Source organism: Cebidichthys violaceus, unplaced genomic scaffold, assembly GCF_023349555.1.
Source record: "Cebidichthys violaceus isolate CVI_PGR_0920_01 unplaced genomic scaffold, fCebVio1.0.p SCAF_19, whole genome shotgun sequence".
Classification (NCBI taxonomy): Eukaryota; Metazoa; Chordata; class Actinopteri; order Perciformes; family Stichaeidae; genus Cebidichthys; species Cebidichthys violaceus.
In genome coordinates, this window is record NW_027176361.1 from 13,123,367 (window position 1) to 13,144,885 (window position 21,519).

General features: G+C 43.7%; 1 protein-coding gene across 1 annotated transcript; it reads right to left on the bottom strand.

The window, feature by feature from the left end:
• Window positions 1-1,689: 1,689 nt before the first annotated feature.
• Window positions 1,690-12,914, bottom strand: arsj (arylsulfatase family, member J). The gene is made up of 2 exons (XM_068712990.1): window positions 12,160-12,914; window positions 1,690-3,660 (listed from the first exon to the last, which is right to left on the bottom strand). Exons 1-2 carry the CDS (start codon window positions 12,468-12,470, stop codon window positions 2,265-2,267), a joined length of 1,707 nt encoding a protein of 568 aa, XP_068569091.1. The 5' UTR covers window positions 12,471-12,914; the 3' UTR covers window positions 1,690-2,264.
• Between the last annotated feature and the right edge of the window lie 8,605 nt (window positions 12,915-21,519).

Consider the following 21,519-nt stretch of genomic DNA (forward strand, 5'->3'; position numbering starts at 1 on the left):
CCCTGCAGTGTGCAGCACTCAGAGCACGCACCGCAAGCGTTAAATGTGCTTTGGCGTTTTGGGCGGAGTTCACAAGATCATTTCATGGATTCTGTATAACTCTGAATCTCTCGGGCAGCAGCTGCTCGAGATGTGTCTCGTTTTTTCATCACTTGACTTTGGGAGAGATGCTTTAAAGCCCAAGCCTAGCTGAGTCACGGTGCTACGCATGTAGCTCTTGGCAGCGAGGTGGTCGGGTCTTTCCAGTTGGCTACACATAATTTGGCTTATTTGCACCTTGATCATGCGAGAACCTAAACTATATGTTTCACACGGTGCCACAGCTGAAGGAAAACCAACACAATCCGGCAAAATCTCACTGCCGCACTTCACTGTGATCAAAGCCTTCTAACTCTGCCATCCATCAGGTTTATTTTCTCATATCATTCCCAATGAGCGCTAATGAGCGCTCTTAATGTGAGGCGGCAGGATGAGGGAGGTTGATGTATTGCCTTAGAGCTCAGTTACAGGAAAAAAATACCCTTGCCCTTTTCCCACAAGAGGGATGCTAATGCCCATAACTAAAAGCAAATGTGAATTCCCAGAGAATCCAGGGTTTAACTGTTCCTATGGCCCATGGGGGAGGAAACTCAGCACCATGCAACAAAATAAGATTCTAATCTTCTTTAATGCTCAGCTGTAGCACACGATATGGAGGACATCTCTCGTGTTTTCCTGACAAGAGTGGAGACGAGCTTAGTGCTGGTAAATGCTGGTTCCCATGGGTACAATCTGGCCTGTGGACACAAATCAATGTAAAGCAGCTGAGGAAAATTGGAATGATTAACCCAAATGTAGCTCACCTGCTTTGGATTTACAGAGGTTGAGGATCGAAGGTCCCATCTTCACATCAGCATAAACTGTTGACACCAATGGCGCTGTGAAGGTTGAGTCAGTGCCTGAATGGGATGAGGTCATAACTTGGCCTCAGTACAGTGGAGAGGCAGGGGGATCCAAGTTAGCGTGGATGGGAGGGATGTGCAGCGCAGCTACGGGAAAGCCCCTCTCTCTGGAGCGCCTGTTGTTTCATGTGTTCAGAGTCTTTTCAGGCTCTCAGATTGTACCAGAGCAACAGACGTGCATTGTTCTCCAAAGCTGATTGGTTGGCTAATTAAAAAGACATATACACAAGTTAGGGAAGCTAATAAAAACAGAGCAGAACATATTACATGTTAGACAACTGTAAATCTACAGGGAACAGAACATTTTGAAGCCATTTAGTGTCATTAAAATAGCTAATTGGCCTGTAAAGTACACCAAAGCATCTACTTGCAAAACTCATGAAGTCGTACATCAATGTTTTGAGCTTGGGAGTTTGGGGACTTTACATGGGTGCTAAGCAACAGACGCTGCATATGAGAAATATAGTTTTACAGAGTGTAAGTTATGTTCACTCCATGTAAATAGAGTGCACCATGACTGATGAGGCAGCCTCTTTTAGGTCTTCATCACCAGTCACATCCCACTTTACCGTATTTCCCATGAATAAATGTACTTAGTGGCCACGTGTCTAAATATGAAAGAGATGTTAAAACTTTCCAGTTACAGGAGTACTTATTGTCATCAGAATACATGAAATCTGGCTGTAATCAAATGCAAAGCAGACTGGGCTTGAAAGATTGCTGGAAACAGAGAGCTTTGTGTCTGGGGCTTTTATTTTGTTAGCTTGTCTTACATTCGGGTTGGCCTGGTGCCAGACCAGACATCATCTAAAAGAGGGAACAAAATCTATTATTCTAAAGTTTAGACAGACTGTGCTTATAAAACCAGCGTACATCAACTCACATCACATAAATCCTACATCCGTCTCCACGATACTGCTCCATGGTAATCAACAACATAAAAGAACTATGCTTCATTTCATTTCTCTGTCACCAAAATGTATGGCAACTGTCAAGGAAGATGTATTTTCTACTCTAATTGAAACAAGAATCTACAAAACAATCCAAAGGTGACAACAGTTCAAGCATGCAACACAAAAAAGTATCATTCGTCAAATACCCCTAACGTTAACATGAGGTCTTAGTTGTGTCTGGGCATGACAGTGTTTGAATGAGAGGATCTTTTTCTTATTCTCTTGAGGCATTTCAAAAGGTCCATTGTTTTTCATACAGTATATAGTGGAGTCAAGTTACAACTAACTGGAGTTAGAACGTCTTAGAGGACAATCCTGAAAAAGGAAGTGTCAATCCCTGAGAAAAGTCTTTCACAAATTGGGTAGGCTACTAGTCTACCTTCCTTTTCAGCTTTCTGTTCTTTGATTTCTTTTTCCACCTTCTTTTTCCAAGATGGTTGGTGAACAAGTTATTGTATCTCTCATCCTCCTCTTGCTCCTCCCTGATGTCTTTGTACCAGGGTCCCCACACGCCCCCATTGTACTGAGGGTTGGAGCGCAGGTCTTTAGCCGGGTAACGCACCGGCACTGCAGTCTTGTTGTACTGCGCTAGCCGTATGAGCATCTTCTTCACTATGTGAGGGTAGCGCTGGGACAAGTCCACTCTCTCATAAGGGTCGGCTGTGATATTGAACAGCCAGATGGATTTACCCCGGTCCCAATGGACACGCTCATTATGCCAGCGGTTGGTTAGCCGCTGGTTGGAGAAGGTCTGCGGTGGCACCCAGTCGCTGTAGCCGGGAACACCCGTCAGGAGCTTCCAGTGGCCCACCCGGAGCGCAGCCCGGATGGCAGTGTTCCATAAGCCATATCCAGCCTTCCACGAACCATTCTTGGCTTTGATGTAGATTGGGTCAATGTTATGAAGAATATCCTGGCGAGGAGATGGGTGGCCTTCACTGATAGCCTCCCAGACATCGTACCCGTCCAGATTTAGGTCTTCGTCTAAAGTCCCTTCCCCCAGGGTCACCAGGGTAGGGAACCAATCAGTGATGTGGATCAATGATCGACATTTCGTCCCTTTGTTTACCAACAGGGGACTGTGAACAAAGCCCACCGCCCGAATCCCCCCTTCCCAGTAGGTGGCTTTACTCCCCCTCAAGGGCCAGTTGCTTCCACCTGCTAATGGCTGGCCTCCATTATCTGAGGAGTACACTATAATTGTGTTGTCATAATAACCGTAGCGTTTTAGCGCTAACGTGAGGTTGTGGATAGCTTCGTCCAGACAGGACACCATGGCAGCATATTTCCGACGATGCAAGTTTGGAATGCCCTTGTAGCGCTCGAGGTAGCGGGCAGGAACCTGCAGCGGGGAATGGACCGCCTGATAGGCTAAGTAGAGAAACAAGGGTTGTCTGCGAGGGTTGTGATTGGCTAGGATGCCGATAGCCTTTCGGGTTAACATCATGGTCGAGTACATGCCACGGTCTTGTTCCCAAGCTGCCTCTTCCCCTTCATACAAATCATAGCCACACATACCGGGTCCTTCACATTTATAGTGACTGTAGTAGTCCCCGCTTCCTAGCAGGGAGCCGAAGAAAGTGTCGAAGCCGCGCTGGGTGGGCAGGCAGCCGCGCTTGTAGAAGCCCAGGTGCCACTTGCCCACCATGTGGGTGGAGTATCCCGCTTGCTTGAGCTTCTGGGGCAGGGTGACATTTTCCAGGGGCAGGCAGTTGGGCTGGGTAGCTCGAATGATGGAGTGCTGAAGGCCTGTGTGGATCTGATACCTGCAAAATATAAACACATATCAGCCCGTTAGAGACAGTATCAACTTAAATTCATTTAATACTAGATTCTATCTCTCACTTTATTTCTGATGTTCCCTTCACCGACCTACACTTGTCTTGCTCTAGAAAACTGTGTAGAGGCTTAACTTAAGTATGTGTGAGATTCTCACATTTCCATAATACCTTTTTTGTGTGGGGGAATTGCACATATGCACACCTGGCTGGCTATCTATAGGTTAAGCCTGAAATTATTTTCTACTTATTTTTAGTTTGAAACAATTATGCTACTTAAAACTGAAAAAGGACTGTATTTACTAGCTATTAAACAATCATTTGATTTGCATGAACAGAGTGAAGCACCAAGCCACGAGGACTCAGTCAGCCATGACATTACATCTGATTACACCCCAAAAGCCTTCCTCTATAGACTTTGCTAAAACGTTCAAGAGTTGTCAAATTAGCTCCCAAACTGGTCCAGATTAGGTAATAGGCCCTGCTGCGTGAGTGTATTCATATAGCGTTCACATGCTACTGTATGACATTTCAATAAAATAATCTAAACACTGAAACGCTGCCAGTATAAGTTTATAAAACTGAAGGAAAGGACTCCTCTCTCCAACCATTTGATTGCAGTAAGTCGTTAGTCACAGAGACAGTCTTTGTGTGGTACATTATCCAATCCATCAGTGGACCCAGTCCAAAGCAAACAGACGAGTATTTATATGTGAGCAAGCCAAGCTCAGGGTAATGTACAGCTGATGTTCAACAGTGCAGTGAAAGGGGCCGGTGGGTAGTGATAGTTAGGGGGAGTTACTGTCACTCAAGACCAGACAGGAAACAGAGTTGTTCCCTGGAGCTGATGATGCTCATCAGCAGTGAGCTAAAACAGCACTATTGATGAGTAAAAGGTAATTTATTCAACTTTTATTACCACAAAATGACTACATGAACATATTTGCAGGCATATAATATAATTGTTGAAGAATTCTTGTATTTAATTGTTGCAGTTTAAATACTCTCCCATTCCCACACCACCACGTCATCAATTAATCAACAGTTGCTAACATCACCAATAAATAAATAAATATATAAATAAATAATGCTTTGTAAGATTTTTGGGCTTTCACACTCAATTATTGATCAGACATTTCTAGATCCAGATGAGATTTCTAGATCTGGATATAAAAAGAAACGTTAACACCTTCTATGATGCCAATGTCTACAATGCATTATCAACATACTTATAATGCATGATAATCTGCCTATAGCACTGTATCATTGTCTATTCAAGAACAACACACAAGACATCATAAATTCAAGGAGTGAAAACAAGTGTCTGGTTTAAGTTCCATAGAGGAGGACTCAGTTGGAGGAGAACCAGAAGGTGGTCAGGCCTAAACCTTCATGTCCCTTGAGACTTCAAAAATCCCTCATTGGTTACACCACTGTATGGTATGTGCAATGCTCCAAACATAGCAATAAACACATGATTTACAGCTCAAATCCTATTCAACAAAACAATAGTGCGCTCTACACATATCCACATAATAGCACAGACTGAAACTGCAAACACATACACACTACCCTGCATGAAGCACACCCGGCTAGGCCAACAGCTTGTATTTCTGCAAGCTTACAGTTTTAGTTTGATGAAGCTTACTTAACTTTGGCATGACGTAGGGAGATCTGTGATAACAGAATACTGTGTAAACGTACATCATCAGCAGTCAAAATGTAGCTATTCACACTTTGTTCACTGCAGACACCCTGACTTTGGTGTCACCATCTAAACGATGAAATCTGCATGTTTTTCAATTGGCTTCTCTCCAGAGTAATTCACCTTGAGCAGTTGAAACAACACTGATCTGTCAGGAGGATGGTGAAAGTTCTGTTCAACGGCATTAGGATAATAGAGCACACTAACGTGTGTGCATGTGCACATCTACACACTTTCTACAGCAGTAGGACGGTGGTATTGGTTAAGGTTGTTCCGATAGAGTTGTGGGGCAGATCACCGATAGCTGGGTCTGGCCTACCACTCCATGTTCGTACCTTTTATTCAGAACAGTGAGACGGATTAACGGAGCAACAGTCCCCCTTGGATTGGCTGTGTAAAAGGGTCTTTAGAGACACAACTCACAGCTCCGGTCAAACCAATTTAGCAATGCATAGAGAAATTGTCTTGTGTTTTTTGCCTCATCTATATAAAGACCATCAATCAAACTATTTAGAGAATATTTCCATGAATTCTGTCCTTAGTTCTATGGCTGAAAATGTATCTCCTACCATTGGATGGATTGACATTCATGCTGCCCAGAGGATGAATCCCAATGACTAATGAGTCTTTGACTTTCCCTCTAGAGCCACCATGAGGCCGTCATGCTTACATTGAAAACAATGGAGGAGGCAGTCTGTCTAATACGCTAGTGAAAGGTGCATTTCTTTTGTGTCAATTGTTCCTTGTCATGTATATCATGTCATCATTGAGCACTCAGCAAACTGCACTCCATATGAATGCTACCTTTCAGACATTCGATGACGACGATGATGACTGAGCTATCACTGCCAATGGTTGTGCACACGTGATGACTGTGGGAGTTTTGAAAAGCCACAATCATACTTAATGTCACAGGTAACAATGGCATGCTCTGCATCTGGCAAAGTAAATGATCAAACAGCCAATGTACCAACTGGTGAGAGGTGTGAGCTGTAGCTAGGCAGCAATGCACTGTGTTGAGTGTCTGTGCATGCAATTGTGTCACAGCTCAGCCCTCATCACCTCCACTAAGCAATCTCTTTGGGGAATCCCTGAACACTGACCCACCTCTTCATGGTTTCAATTCCAGCTGCTGTTGGTGGACACATTGTGGATGTTTGTTCTCTGGGGAGAATGACACTGTCTGTTCAGCTTTATGCTTTGCTAAAACAAAACACCAACTGGGTTTGACGCCTCCAAATATTTTGGAAATTAAGTTAGGAAACAAATGTTTACAACTTGGCAACAATAATTCCCACAGATTTCAAAGCTGGTTCCCAGGACCTCTAAAATATTCAACTACTCAGGATAATAATACGGCCCAATTCCGAATTTGATACCTCTATTCATTGCCTTGTCATTGAGGTCAGGTTGGTGAATTCAAAATAAGACCACAATGGCCCTGGTGGGAGCCAAGAGAGAGTCTTGGTTTCATATGATTTCTTGTCACTTGGTGGTCTAGACAGGGGAGCTTTGAAACCCAACTACAGACACGCAAACTGGGGGATAGAGTAGGCATTGTTGGTCTGTCATTAGGCGACAAGATTTCAATGCAATGAACAAAGAAAGGCTTGGGAATGAAGGGAAGAAGTGAAGGCAACATGTGTTTGTGGGTAAGACAATGAGCACCACAACAAGAAATCAACCAAGTCTGGTATGGGAATGTGTTTCTTTAGAAAAAAAGCTTGTTTACACCACTATCTTGTTGAAAAAAATCCACATAATATATAATTAACTTGATGAAGAGCAAGTTCTTGTAAAACCTTGTTCTCCATACTTTCTCCAAGTTTTCCACAAGCATAGCACATGGTGAACCTAAGTCTTGTTACTAGCCCATAAATGTTTCGAAAATGATTTTTGGATGTGATACGCTCCATTATCCTCAAGCACCTTTTGTAATCATTCCCTTTATACAAAGATACTTTTTCCACTTCTGCCCTTCCTTCATTGTATTTCTATTTGTCAAGCAATGGTACAAAGAAAATAGGCCTTGCAGAAAAGAACAGATGATACAACCCAGAAAGCAAAAATAATGGAGACCACATACATGTGCAAATACATTAACACATGAATGTTTGTGTGTGTGTGTGTGTGTGTGCATGTTTAAGATTTGACCCCTTACGAGCCCCATCCCCTGCTTTTGCAGCTCCTTCAGGTTTGCTGGTGTTCACATACCAAAAGGTTACAGCCGTGTAATGAGAATGTCATGCTAAGTGCAGTCTGGGATTTCTCCACAAATCAGTCAAACCAGCCTGAGGTCTTGACCAAGAACGGTATAAGGTGGAGCGCAAAGACTTTCAAAGTATCCCTGTGTTGTTTCTCTTTGACATACGATGGGGTTCACAGGGGAACTAGGTCTTGACTTTGCAGGTTTTGGGGCACCTGAAGGACAGTTCTAGGTCTTTAGTATTTATGAGGCCTTAAAATAATGACTGCAGTAACTACTGCCCTCTGGGGATCCTCTCTCCTGCCCAGTAGTCCTTGCACTTGTCGAATGTGACTGATTTATGGGTTCTTTTAAAACGAAGCAGGGCATGAATAGGAAGCCACATCATCTCTGCATCCTTTATCCAGCATGGATTCAAGCCACGTACAGGTAGGCAAACATTTATTTTAGTTCAGCGACTCCGTTCCGAGTTAAATGCTGCTGTACTCACAATATCTCTCTGGTTTATTTACACACGCACTGAGCCACAAGACCAACAAATCACACATGCCATTGTGCAAATCACCGAATGCCAGCAATCGCTCAAGGCCCACAAGACAAGTGCATTGGCCACCACTCAGGCCTCTGAGGTTGTGGAGGTTCCCAAGCAGACCTGCTGCCCAGGCTGGGGCCTTCTCTTGTATTCCTGCTCCACGTCCTCCTCACATGTGGTTCAAATAAGCAGCCTCAACTCAGTGCTCTGCATTTAATCAAAGTCAGCCCCAGAGCACTTTGTCTTACTTAGCTCTTCCTTTCAGCAAACTCGTTTACCTTTTTGCTATCTCTAAATATTTCACTTCAGTTTTGCTTCTGCCTTGGCCTTATCGTCTCTCTATAAAGACGCTTGCAGGTGATGAGGGTTCTTTCTTTTCAGGACTTCCTTTATCACAAATACAAAGCCAAACTTCTTTAGAAATATTGCTAATTTGTCACCCCAAATATTCATTTGCTCGGGTCATCTTTGCGCAACTCGACCAAGGAGTTCTAGGACAGACTGGTGTGGGGTAAGGAAAGGAAGTGAAAGAGTGACAGATCACGTCAACAACAACAAAAGGGTGAGTGAGAGGCTAAAACGAGTTTGAGATAAGTGTGGACAAATGGGAAGTGTGATAAAGTAGGAGACAGAGTTGTAGCGGTTGAGCAGAGTGAAAAAGAGCTGCTTTGAGCAAATAAACGAGCCCATTCTCCCTGTGGTTTAGGTCAGATTAAAGTCCAAAGAACTCTAATATAAGAGCACAGCATGACAGAAGAGCTTTTTGGAATCAAGCCACAATCCTTGCTTGAGGTCTGCTCTTCATTGCCCCGGGACCCCAGAGCGCATTCTTCATCTTTGTTGATGGACGGTAGCCCATAGATGGAGCTGACTGATAATTAAATTACATTTTGTTTCAAATATACTGTATATATATTTTTATTTTGTTTGCAGCCAATGGAGAAGGTGGGTGGGGGTGACTATGAAGACCAGATTAATAAATGTGTACGATGCAGTCTGCCTTGTCTGCATTGTAAATGGAAGTGTTAAACCAGCTATAATTTGCTGGTATTTACTGCAATCTAACCTGCAGGTGTGAAACTGAACAAGAGTCAAGAAAAGAATTACAAAGGGTTAGAGATTCAGCCACTGATACAAGAGCTGAAAGGTGTGTTTATCATGTATGGAACATACCAGAAAGTCCATATGCTGGATTTGTCTGGACAGGTATGTTGACATGGCTCTCTGGCGCCTGAACATTCATCTTTGACACTCCAGAAGCATGTTCACTTAATTACAAAGGAGCCAAAATAAGTGGAGGGGTTTCAGAAATATTGGTTCACCATGTCATGTATACATTCCCCAAAAATACGTAACATTTTTCAATTTTAGAGGCTGCCCGGAGGAGCAACCTCTACCCTCGCCTTCGGCAATCCATTCTCTTGATCAGTTAAGATCAGTGGGAGCATGATGGGGTTGAAGAGCACAACTCTGGGTTACAAAGAGAGCTCTGATTTCAAGCCTCTAATCTCATCAGTGCAATTTAAAGAAAACCAGACAGCTTGAATTCTTCTTTCCCAGGGGACAGACTAGATCAAGCTCCTGTTACTGTAAGGTTAAAGTGCTTTGCTACACTTACAGCAGCAGCTGTATACAACTGCTTCTATTAATCTGACAGTTCCCAAAGAAACTCTAGCTCCCTTTGCCTCTAGAATCTCTACCTTTGTAACAGAGACCCTATTTTTGATATGGTTTACTTCTAGGTTGTACTTAACTGGGGTTTCAAAGTGAAACAGGTCCTAACTAAACTTAGACATGTCACCAAACCAGCAGTTCTCCTCTCGCGTGATAAATCTGAGGGGGTCACAAGATAACTAACAAGATGGGAAATAAGAAAATAAACATATTCTGCTACCAAAAAGTTGTGCTTTGTTTTTTGGTGACTTTTCTCTAAATTCAGCTTCTTGTCTCTTCACAATCGCAGGTCTTTTAGCCCGGTTAACATGATGCGTTTGTGGTGGTTTGAAAGCTGTCAATCGAACCCTGGTGCAGACCAAACAACTGAACAGAGACCGCCTCAAAATGTGGGTCTCCAAGTGGACTCAGGTGCGGTTTGTTTGTGGCGTGACAGCAAACAAATCCAATCACAGGATGTTATGATAGCAGATATGTGACTTTAGCATGATTTCAAATGCTAAACTGCTGATTGTGAGATCTGTTAATATAAGCATGACAGCGTGCGGTTATTCCCTGATTAAAAGATCAAAAGCTGTTCTCTGACAGTAATCCTGTCAGTCGGTATAACTTCATGTTCACTCCTCTTATTCCGTTTGTAAAAAGTCAGCGTGACGAGGAACTGGCCCAGAACCAAAATGCAACAATGTATAATAACGATGAACCCAACTACAGGAGTGAAAGCACCCTGACCATCAACCAACAGCGAGGCCCTCTGCATCAGAGTCGGCCCTGAATTGAACATATTGGTCTGTATATTTGACCTGTCGCAGACACGATACAGACACTATCCTGTGTTCACTGTGTCATACGGTGTCTGATGTAGGCCCATTCATTCTCCCTATGTGGGAACAGTAGTTTTCATGTAATACAGCATGAGTCACCATGTTTATTCTGACTGTGCAGACCTTTGAGCGTATTCACTCATTGATAATGGCATCTGTCCATTCATGTGACAGTTGGGAAGAGCACAGAGGGAATGGTCTACAGCAAATAGCTTAAAAAAGAAGAGAGAACGTCACAATAAAACCTGCTTCTATCCAACGAGTTCAGCTACAGGTGGTTGCCATGGTAACCTGTTTAAACAGCCCGTGAAGACGTAATCAGGCTCTCATGAAGCGCTCATGTTTTGGATCCAATCCTTCACTCAGTCTCGTGTTTGCCTTGACAAGTCTACGCAAGTGTGCCAGAGAGCCTTTCAGTAACTTTCTTCTCAAAGCTTTAGTAAGTGTCCAGCTGATGTTTTAACTCAACCACACACACACACACACACACACACACACACACACACACACACACATCATCGGTTCACACACACAAGCCTGGAAACATGACTGAAACATGAAAAAAGACTCAACCACGCGGATGTATGCTGAGTCTTTTGCTCCACTCAGAGAGCAGGGGAGCGAGGAGGTGGCTGCACTTTTCTCATTAGTTTCTCGGACACCTGCCAAAAAAAGACGCTGTGCCCGGCAAGCCTCCACCTTTTTTGGAACAGCTGGTGGAGGCAGCGGAGGAGAAGCCCTGCGGAGCTGCATGTACAACGAGGGAAACTGCTGATGGGAAACAGACTGTAAGCAACTACAAAGCCAGACCACAGCTCAGCCGTCCTCCTGCGTACGTCAGTCAGGTCACTAGCATCTCTTTACAGCTTCCTGCTGCCCCGCTGACATCACCTAGTGGTCCTCCTTAACTTAAAGATCAGTTTGAAAAAAGATCTCAACTCAAGGTCGACCCACTAACTTCATGTGGAGGAGATGCAGCTCAGCATGTATGTTCCACAGCTTGTGCAAATCAATCATGAGCAGCACACTGCAATGTCCCCTCTGACCTTTTACAAGTGGAGAAAAGTTAAGACAAGTGGGGACAGCAGTCAAACACACTGGATGAAATGAGACACAACACTCAGCAGACATCCATCCATTCATTCTGTATCTAGTGTGAGGCATTATTTCATTATGGCAATTCATTTGACCTAAACAACTAAAATGGTTTTCTTTGCATCCAGCTGGTGAGCTGACACTGTATGTATCTTATGTTCTTTGTTCATTTCGTCATGAAGGTGAACGTTTAAATAAAGATGTTATGGTTAACCATTCACATTTCACTGACATCAGCTGAGATCTGATCAAACCACGTCTTCAAGTGAAATACTTGAATATATTTAATTCAATTCTGATGATCACATAGACCTTCATGGAAGTGGCCCCATCACGTGGGTGTACTCTTTCAGCTGACCCACGCCTGGACTCATTTATCACTAATGTTATCCCGTGAACCCCGTAAAGACGGGCCGCTACAGGACCGGTAAAGGGAACTAGTGCGCTATACCTGCCGGTCATGAGTTGGCTCCGGGACGGGCTGCAGAGCGGCTGCACATAATAATTCTCCAGTTTGACTCCCTGTGCTGCCAGCCGGTCCAGGGTCGGGGTTTTGATCTCGGATCCGTGGTACCCGACATCCCGGAAGCCTTGGTCGTCCACCAGGATGAACACGATGTGCGGCTGAGTGCTCGGCTTATCAAACTCGTTCCCTCGGTTGCGCACCTCAGCGTCCCAGTTGTCCCACGACATCTGAACGCTCCACGTCTGAGACACGATGAAGCTGAGGAATAAACTAACCGGGACCCACAAGATGAACATGGTTCAGCCGGATCCAGACCTCCAGGCGCGGCTACTGTCGCTCAGTGGGACGGGGTGCGCGAGCGGTAACGCGTTGCACACGTTCAGCGGGGACAAACCGGACTCGCATCGTGTTCAGTCCTCCTCTCCAACCACACAGTCCACTGACAGCTCCGCGGTGTGTGGGGAAAAACACGATGAATCCAAGTGGACACCAGATACACGTCCTGGACAGCTGCTGTTAGAGTCTCACAGCACTGTGCATGTTGCTCACGTTCAGAACACGTTCAGAACTCGTTCAGAACTGTAGCGTTAACCCACAGGGAGGTCTCACAGCAGCAGTGAGCGGTGAATTCACAGCGGAGGTGCTCCATCCCGTCACACGGCGCTCCTTCACGCAGAGGAGGGAAGACACACACGGGCTGTCTCTGAGGAGGAGGCAGGTCCATGTGGACGTCCTCCGCGGTCCGCAGCGCCCAGCAGCCACCATGGGAGCTGCACGAGTCACGGTGCGTTCACGAGCAGCTGGGAAAGCTCCTCCTCCGGGGTTTAGTTGGCGGTGAGGCTGCACAGCCGCTCTCTAATGTGTGGCTGATGTTGTTCAGCAGCTTTTTCTTCTTTTTCATATTTTACAGTAAAAGTCACGTTTCTATACCAAAAAACAACAATTCTACATTAAACTCACTAAATGCAAAATTGTGAGCATATCTAGAGCCACTCGACTGTCAACATGGCGAGGGCGTTATGTTTGTGTTACTTATTATTATACGGCCAATCATCACCTTATCTAGAACTTGTAATATGTTTCATATAGAATATGGATCCACAGGGAACGGTGAGTAACCCGATCACAACGGATTGCCCCGGTCTGAGGTCTCTGATGGGCTCATTGGAGGACCTGGAGCTCAGCTGGAAGAGCTGCCCATGTAGGATGAGGCCTCTGTGGCCTGGGTTCAATTCTTACCCATGGGCCTTTGGTGCATATCATCCGTTGTCTCTCCCCATTTTCTCCAGCTGCTCTAATAAAGGCATTAAAACCCCCAAAAATGAAATAAAAAAATTGTCTAAAAATATAGTTATCGGCTTGTAGAATATCTATTCTTGAGTTAGTTGTGTTTATTGAACTACTAGCTGCCAAAGTCTGTGAACACCTATAGAGCATGACCTCGATGGCATCTGTGGCCCTTCATCGGGACAAGTCTGGTACACATGCTCAAAACGCGTTTTACACCAAGCCACATATTTCCAACATGACCTGAAGGCAGCAACAGATCAAGTGTGCAGGACCAGATTACGGACCTCATGACTGTCTTTCCACAGATTTGAACTGTTTTCATTGTAGCTCCTTGGTGAGGGGAGCAGTTTGTTTTTCTTCTCTGGATTTACACTTGAGGTACCAGGCTTCTGATTAATGTGCTGGCCCTGGAGAAAAGGCTCATAAATTACAAAAACAGAGAGCAGAGATATATATATTTCACATCCTCCTATTGAAATAAAGGAACACTGGGGATGAGTGACATGTGGAGGTAAGGTTGCAAGGACAACCATTCTGCAAACATAGCATTGAGACATTCATTCTCAGGTTTTTAAAATATAAGCTGGTGAATACATTGAAAACACAGCACAAGGAAGCATTCATGAATGGCCTTTAACAAATGCTAAACAAGTCAAAGTTTGATTAACAAAAGGGAGAAGCCATTCAAATGGGACACTAAGCCACGGTCACACCAGGCTGGAAGTTTAGCAATAGTGAGCAAGCCTGTTGCTAACGGACAAAAAGATCTGCACCAATCTGACAACATGTGCAAATACAGGAAAGAAAACCAAGTTCAAAAACATGCTGACAATAGAGAAGACATCCAACAGAAACAAGCTGAGCTGTAGAAACATGTCACCCTCAAGTAGCTCACAGCCCAATGGAAACACATGGCTGGGACACGCTGTGGTTTTCAGTGAAGTTATGGAAGTCAGCTATCCATCAGCTGACGTTGGAAAACAAGCTAAAATGTAGTTTTCTCATTGATTCCGTTTGTTGACTCACAGGTGATCAGCAGCAGCCTCTACCTGCTGCTGTTCTATTCCTGTATTAGTCTGATCCCGGGCTGCTTTAAAGAGGCCTGCTGTGAGCCACTGAATTGGGCAGGAGGTGTCCGGGGACCCGTACAGTGTTTCTCTGAAAGACCCTCACACACTATATCGCTGGAGGTTCTGGAAATACATGCATGCAGAAAACTCGTGCACAGACACACACAGTAACCCAGCGGTATTGGGAAATGAATATATTTTCGGGTTGACAGTTTGGAGCGTCCAGAGCAAACAGCGAGCAGGAGAGTGTCTCCAGCATGTCTACACATGCAACCAGAACGAGCATACATTTATGAATCATTGCAGTGCATGTTGGAATGAAATTAATTTAGTTCCTCCTACTTTTTTTGGACAGTAATTGACAAAATGAGTCCTCAGCATTGTAGAGGAGGTACAATTCCTTAGTCATGCTATTACAGGGGGCGATAACACACAAATAATTCAGCCCACTCCCAGAAGTGACCTCAAGCTCTCCGACATCCTGCAGAAGCAGCATGATCTCATCCTAAGTCACCACTCACTGCCACAGCCCACCATTGCAGCGCAGTGGCACAGGATATGAAGAGATGTTGTGTGACTGTGCGCCATCAAGCATTTGGATCCTTTAGGCGCTCAGACCCAGCGGATACCGGGCCCCGTTTCCAAGAAGTCCTTTGTTTTTTGGAGGGTTGAAAGGAAAGTGCCCACACAGACCGCTGCCAAACCCCCACCCTCCACTGCTCCACCCACGCTCCACACACATTGGCAAGACACTGTGGAGAGGTAATGCTGTGGCCTCTTGGTACACACCTGGAAGCTATCCTGCCCAGTATGTGCTTCATTGTTGGAAAGAAGTTGGGTGGGCGGTGGGGGTAACCCAAATTGCTTATGGATAGTCTAATTAAATTCCAGACGTAATTGTTTAGAAGGAATGTCTTTAATGCTGTCACACTGTCTTAGGTTACTGCAGCGCTAGGACAAAGACTACTAAGAGGTTTCTTCAGTTCTACGGGGTTTCTAGGTGATTTTTGGAAAAGTTGAAAGCGTACTATGATGCACTAAAAACGATTGCTAACAGTAGGGCTGACACTGAGCACGGCCTGGGTTACTTCCTGCTCTGTAGTAGTGCTGACGTTACACGACTACACGGAGCTGTGAGGGGGAACAATGTGTCAACGTTTGTTGATCCTGCAAACGAAAAGAACATGAAGTTCTCCAGGCGGTAGTGGACCGCATAAGTTGGCGGTGTGTTCAGCCGTCAGTCAAAAGCTAGACTCCCACCCTACGAGATGAAGCTACAACCATATTTCCACAGATATGTCAAAGAATGATGATACTGCAAAACAGCTGCAGTAATCATTATGTCCTTACTTAAACAGAGAGGAGAATTCTAATTTTTGGAGCCTAAATCCACCTGCATCATTTTGAAAAATGTAAAGAATATTGGGCAAAGGGCTGAGAGAACAGAAGCCACTCATTAACACGGATTCACCAGATGGTGAAATGTGCTGAGAGCTGAATGGGCTGTGTTGTCATTGTAATGCTACACTCTGGTTATGGACCAAGTCACAAGGACCGATGCTGTCTGGATTAGAGGGGGGGGGTCTGATTAGAGGGCGTTAACATCCTTTGGTGATGCTAATTATTGACCTTGCAAGATAAGGGCTGATTTAAAACAGTAGATGGTATTTTCATCCATTTTTAACCTTTAGATGCCCATTTTTTATAATTTTGGATGGAAATGTTGATATTAACACCAGCACTGATGTGTTTCATCAAAGTACTGCTATAGTGTTTAGTTTATAGCATACAAACATAGTTTAGTGTGCAGTTACTCTGTAATGTTATCCATTTTTCATCGACAGTAGCAGTCTTTCTTCTGTTTTACAACTTTCTGTGCCAAGTATGAACAGCAGCAATAGTTCCACTCATACAACAAGCTTCCTGCCGGTGTAAAAGCTGTAACTGTTTTGGCAGGCTTTGCTCAATGTCAACATTTCCTTGCACTTCTAAGGATTAAACCAATACAGTAGAATAACCCCAAAGTCAAGGTGGAGGTTACAGATTGCCTTCAGGATCTGTGGCTCTGTTCTTGTGTCAGACATTCCAGAGAGAGGTAGAGCCTCCATAGCTGCAGTACACTTCCGTGTCAGTCGGTGTAGAGGAACTTTGATCTGCGGATAGAAAGGGAATGTAAGCTATGTTGAGATTTGATTGTGGAGATATTTTAGTGGCAACAAAAAATCCAAAGACGTTGGTGAGACAATACCCACCTGCTCTTTATCGGTCTCTCCAGGAATTTGCAATTTTGAGACCACAAGAATCCTGCTGTATTTGACATCTTAGACAGTTCCTAGCCAAGGTTTGTGTTCTAAGTCGGCAATCTCCCTGCTGTGTATCGCTCTGGTCAAGCTCCTCGATTAGATGAATTCTAGATTTAGACTAAACTATCTGTCAATATCTTGGTCTTTAGTCTTTAGCCGTAGGATTCAGTGGGAAAACAGTGACCTGTTGCTGCAAACAGGTTTGATGGCAGCAAAACTCTGAAGCTAACTCTGTCAGGTTTTCTGTGGGTTTGACACAAAGAGAAATTCATACATAGTAATTGATAGATAGAGATAGAGAGATAGATAGATAGATATATATATATATACACATCTATATATCTATATATCTATATATATATATTTTGACTATACCTAGTGACAACAATGTTATGGAGCTGGTTTCAACGTCCTGGTCAGTTAATTGTAGTGACATTTATCTAGCCAGTCATCTAGCCTGCTGCAAATAGATTTATTTTGGACTGCAATACTCCCGTAAAAGCTCCTGTACCAGGAGGTACTCTACCACAGGAGTTAGACAAAGAGTCTCTGCACTGAGCACCTCGCTGGTATTTAGGAAACATTGTGGGATTTTTGTGGACAGAAAAGACTTCCTATTACAGCGACACCTGGATCTTATCTTGAGGAACATCTCAGTTAGGAAAGATGGACTCAGCCCTGACGCTTTTCAGCCTAACTTCTGTTCAGAACACAATCTGATCCAGAACACATCCAGTCTGGTGGGTGTTAAAAGTAATAGTGAGCAGGAGGCACTCCCAATGAAGAGTGATTAGGAAAAACAACAGCAGAGTGCTTCACAACAAATTAGCAGCAGGCTCCTGGGTTTTATTGTCCTGACTGGGCAGAAACAAGCTGTTTTAACATGTCATGTCTAGCAGGCTGTAAGACAAAGCAAGGCATTGTTCAGGAAGTGAACTGCTCTGAGCATGTCTTGGATATAATACTTTTATCAACTTGATATAGTATCATCAGCGATTGAGAGGTTGACGCTTGGTGCAGAAGGTTGTAACACGATCTTAAAATGATATAAGCTTTATCATCTCCATCACTGGCCTGCACTCCCACTGCTTTGTGTGCATGTCAGACGTGTCCCGGCACAGAGACTTCACCGGCTGAGAGAATAGACCCTGTTTGTTCCTGCTGGGCTGAGTTCAAGCATGCTATTCTCTCCAGATAGAATCACTGTCTGTTTGGCTTCGATTATGCTGCCGAGGTGAACAAGAACAAGCATTCTCACCTGTCACCACCGCGTTGATGCTGAACAAAAAGCTGGGTATTATGTGCAGACACAGTCTAACGGCGCTATAAGGGACTGTACATAAAGTATTAGGGGTCTACTTTTATCAATTAGGAAGTGACGATAAGAGTTTATTTGGTGGAAAAGAAGAAAGAAAGAGTGTGACTGAAATGTAGAATGCTCCATTTTTAAAAATGTTGGCATAATTACACATATGATTTGGTGTATATGTGAAAACTATTGTACCATAAATCAATTATCCTAAATTCTTTATGTTTTAGTCCAATCAGTGCCATCAAAAGCAAGATGAAGATCCATGGCCTTGACTACCAGTATCCTTATAAAAAGCTTGAAGTAAAGAGACATTCTCATCACAGAGAAGAGCATGATGACAGGCGGGATGGCAGCCTTGACACCATGTGTGAGTGCAGATGAGGGTAAGATAAGGAATGAGTGTTGAGAAAAGCAGTATCCAGATAAACTGGTTGCCCCCTCAGATAGCAAGTGTTGAAGCAAAGGTATGCATGTGTAACCTGTGCGGTCTTTTAATTAAATTAAAAGGAATTTTAAGGACCAGTTGTAAAGGTAAAAGATTCTAGGCTCATCTACGGAGCCCAATTTTTGCAAAGGAACCACCGAGAGTCACAGGTAAGTTTAAGCACAGGTTATATTATAATTATTTATTTATTTATTTTTTAACAAACGGATTCCATTACATGCAAAATATTAAGTACAGTTCATAAGTTTCAGTTAGTTCATTTATCAAAAAGTTCATAACTCAATTCAGTTCATTTATCAAAAAGTTCATAACTCAAAAACTTCATTCCTCAGTACAGCTCATAACTCTTAGTTCAGTTCATTCCTCAATACGTTCAGAACGCTCAGTTCTGTTCGATCCTACCACACATATTGTGGACAGGAAGGGGAATTGCGGTCCAGGGAATGCTCCGTCCTGTAGCTCGCCATCTCAACCTTCGCAGGTGATCCGGATTGATCCGGAACCCCGAGTCAACAAAAAACCTGACCTAAAAGGTCACAAGTATAAATGAACATGAACTTTTAAAGGATAAATACAAATTTTTCATTTTGCATTATTTACAGGGCTAAAATAAAAACTCTACACAAATAATGTATTCAACCCAGCTACGCTAAGCGCTAACCGCTAAGCTAGCGGGAGCTAGCTAAATGCTAGGCCCGCTGGAAAATAAATTAAATTAAAGTCAGTCTTGCTATTACTCACCGCTGACTGCTGTTCAAGAGACAATGGTTTGGTTACGGCTTAGAACGTTCAGTTGCTTCGAGAACTACGGTCTAGTTACGGCTTAGAACGTTCGGTCACTGCTCTTCAGTTTCTGTCCAGTGGAATGTAAACAGGAAGTGACTTATCGAACCCGGATATTTATATGGTAGCGCGCAATCTGCGATTGGTTGCGCAATTTGTGCTCCAATACTAATACTAAACTATCTGGATCAGAGCACATGCAAAGTAGACACTCTTGCCCCCCTTCACTTCCCAATACACAACACAGCTGGAGACCTGCAAGACAGGCCAACGAGTCCATGGCAGACAAAACATCTATGGAGCATTTCAAAAAGACAATGCTGACGTTCATCCAAACATGCAGATTTCAACATCACAAGGTTGGCGATAAAGTTGTGATGGGGTACATGAGAGAACAAAGGATTGGAGGTGGAGTTCGTCTGAGATTAAAGGTTCACCCAAAAAAACCACACTTTCTGACGTATTATATGTACGCGTATATATCCATAAATTACATAAGATACTGTAGACAATTTAAACTTAGAATTCAACATAAAGATAACTGGTAACCCTCTGTTCAACGGTTAGTTTCACCCAGCAGATGTTGCAAGAGAGATGATGAACCTGGTGCAAAATCCATGTTGACTCATATACACCTGCAGTAAAATGAAAGATTTAATAAAGGGACACAGAAACACCATCCACCACAAAATCAACACAAAATGAAAGTTGCTTGGATTAGCTTTAAGCAAACAGTCTCATATTTTCTTCAATGCTTCTTGTTTTAACTGCACAGTGCATAGCACGTATGTTCCCCCACCATCAGCTACATTATCATTTTATCGTTTAGCTTAGCTTCAGCATGGTGGAAATTCTATAAAATCACAAGCACCAATCTTGCACCATCAAGTGTAAGCCAGTTGAAGAGCATAAGAGATAACAAATGAATTACCCAACAAAGCTTGTTTTTTTTTGAGGTGACGGCACAATTCACTTGTGATCTCATGGTAACTGTACTAGGCAGAAAGTTGTGACGTCACTTAGTGTAGTCTTTCTAATTCTGTATTCCCACAGTCTTATACTTCAGCAGTGCTGTACTGTACTGGGGCGACTGTGGCTCAGTGGAGAGCAGGGTCGTTCTTCAATCAGAGGCTCTGCGGTTCAATCTCCGGCTCCGCTAGTCGCACGTTGATGTGTCCTTGAGCAAGACACTTAACCCCAAAATGTCCCCCGTAGCTGCGCCCACGGTGTGTGAATGTGATAGAATCTGATAGGTGTCACTTAGCCCCTGCCATCAGTGTGTGAATGAAGACAAGTAGAGCGCGTTGAGTGGTTGGAAAGACTAAGCGCTGTACAAGTACAGACCGTTTACCATCTTCTTTCCAGATAAGGTCCCATGGTTGTCCACTGAGGGGAGGGACTTTGCCTCTCTATTTACACAGCAAGCGGGCACAGAGTAATATTGGCATTTGCAGTTTTGTCCACCTGATGAATGTAATGACTCATTTTTACTGCATGGTACCGCTCAACACGACTCCACTCAACTCGCTTGAACCTTCTGATGCACAACATGGCTCAAAAGAGACTCGTGCAAATTGTTTAGTTTGCTCATCTTTGCATGTAATGCATTTTTTACTCAATATTTCATGAATATTAGTGCCGCTTTAAGAAGGTTCTTTAAGAAGCGTTTTCCAGTAGATCAGTTTTTTAAAACCCAACTTGCACACATAACAATTAGTGTGACCAACCTATCAAAAAGATCGAATCTAAAATCTACATTTACTATTTATGTGGGTCTTAAATGACAGACAGTGTGCCTGCTACGGATGACCCTCAACACAAACCGTTTTCATACTGATAGAACGCAGTTTCACTAGAGGCATTTATCTAAAAACTGGTCCAAAATGATCTGCTTGACTAGATAATTAGGGTTAATGACAACATGTTTGCTGTAACTTGGGTGTCCTAACCTTCTAGCATTAACGTGAAAGACAGACGGATGGGCCAAAAAAGAGAGTGCAAGAAAGATAGAGTGCAGGACTTTGAGCCACGTGAGCGAGAAGTCAACAAGAGTTTGATTCAGGAACCAACCTAAGTCCAACCTTTGACCCCAATATGTCTGCCCAGACATTCACAGAGAATGGTCCTCTTGTGCCAAAGAAA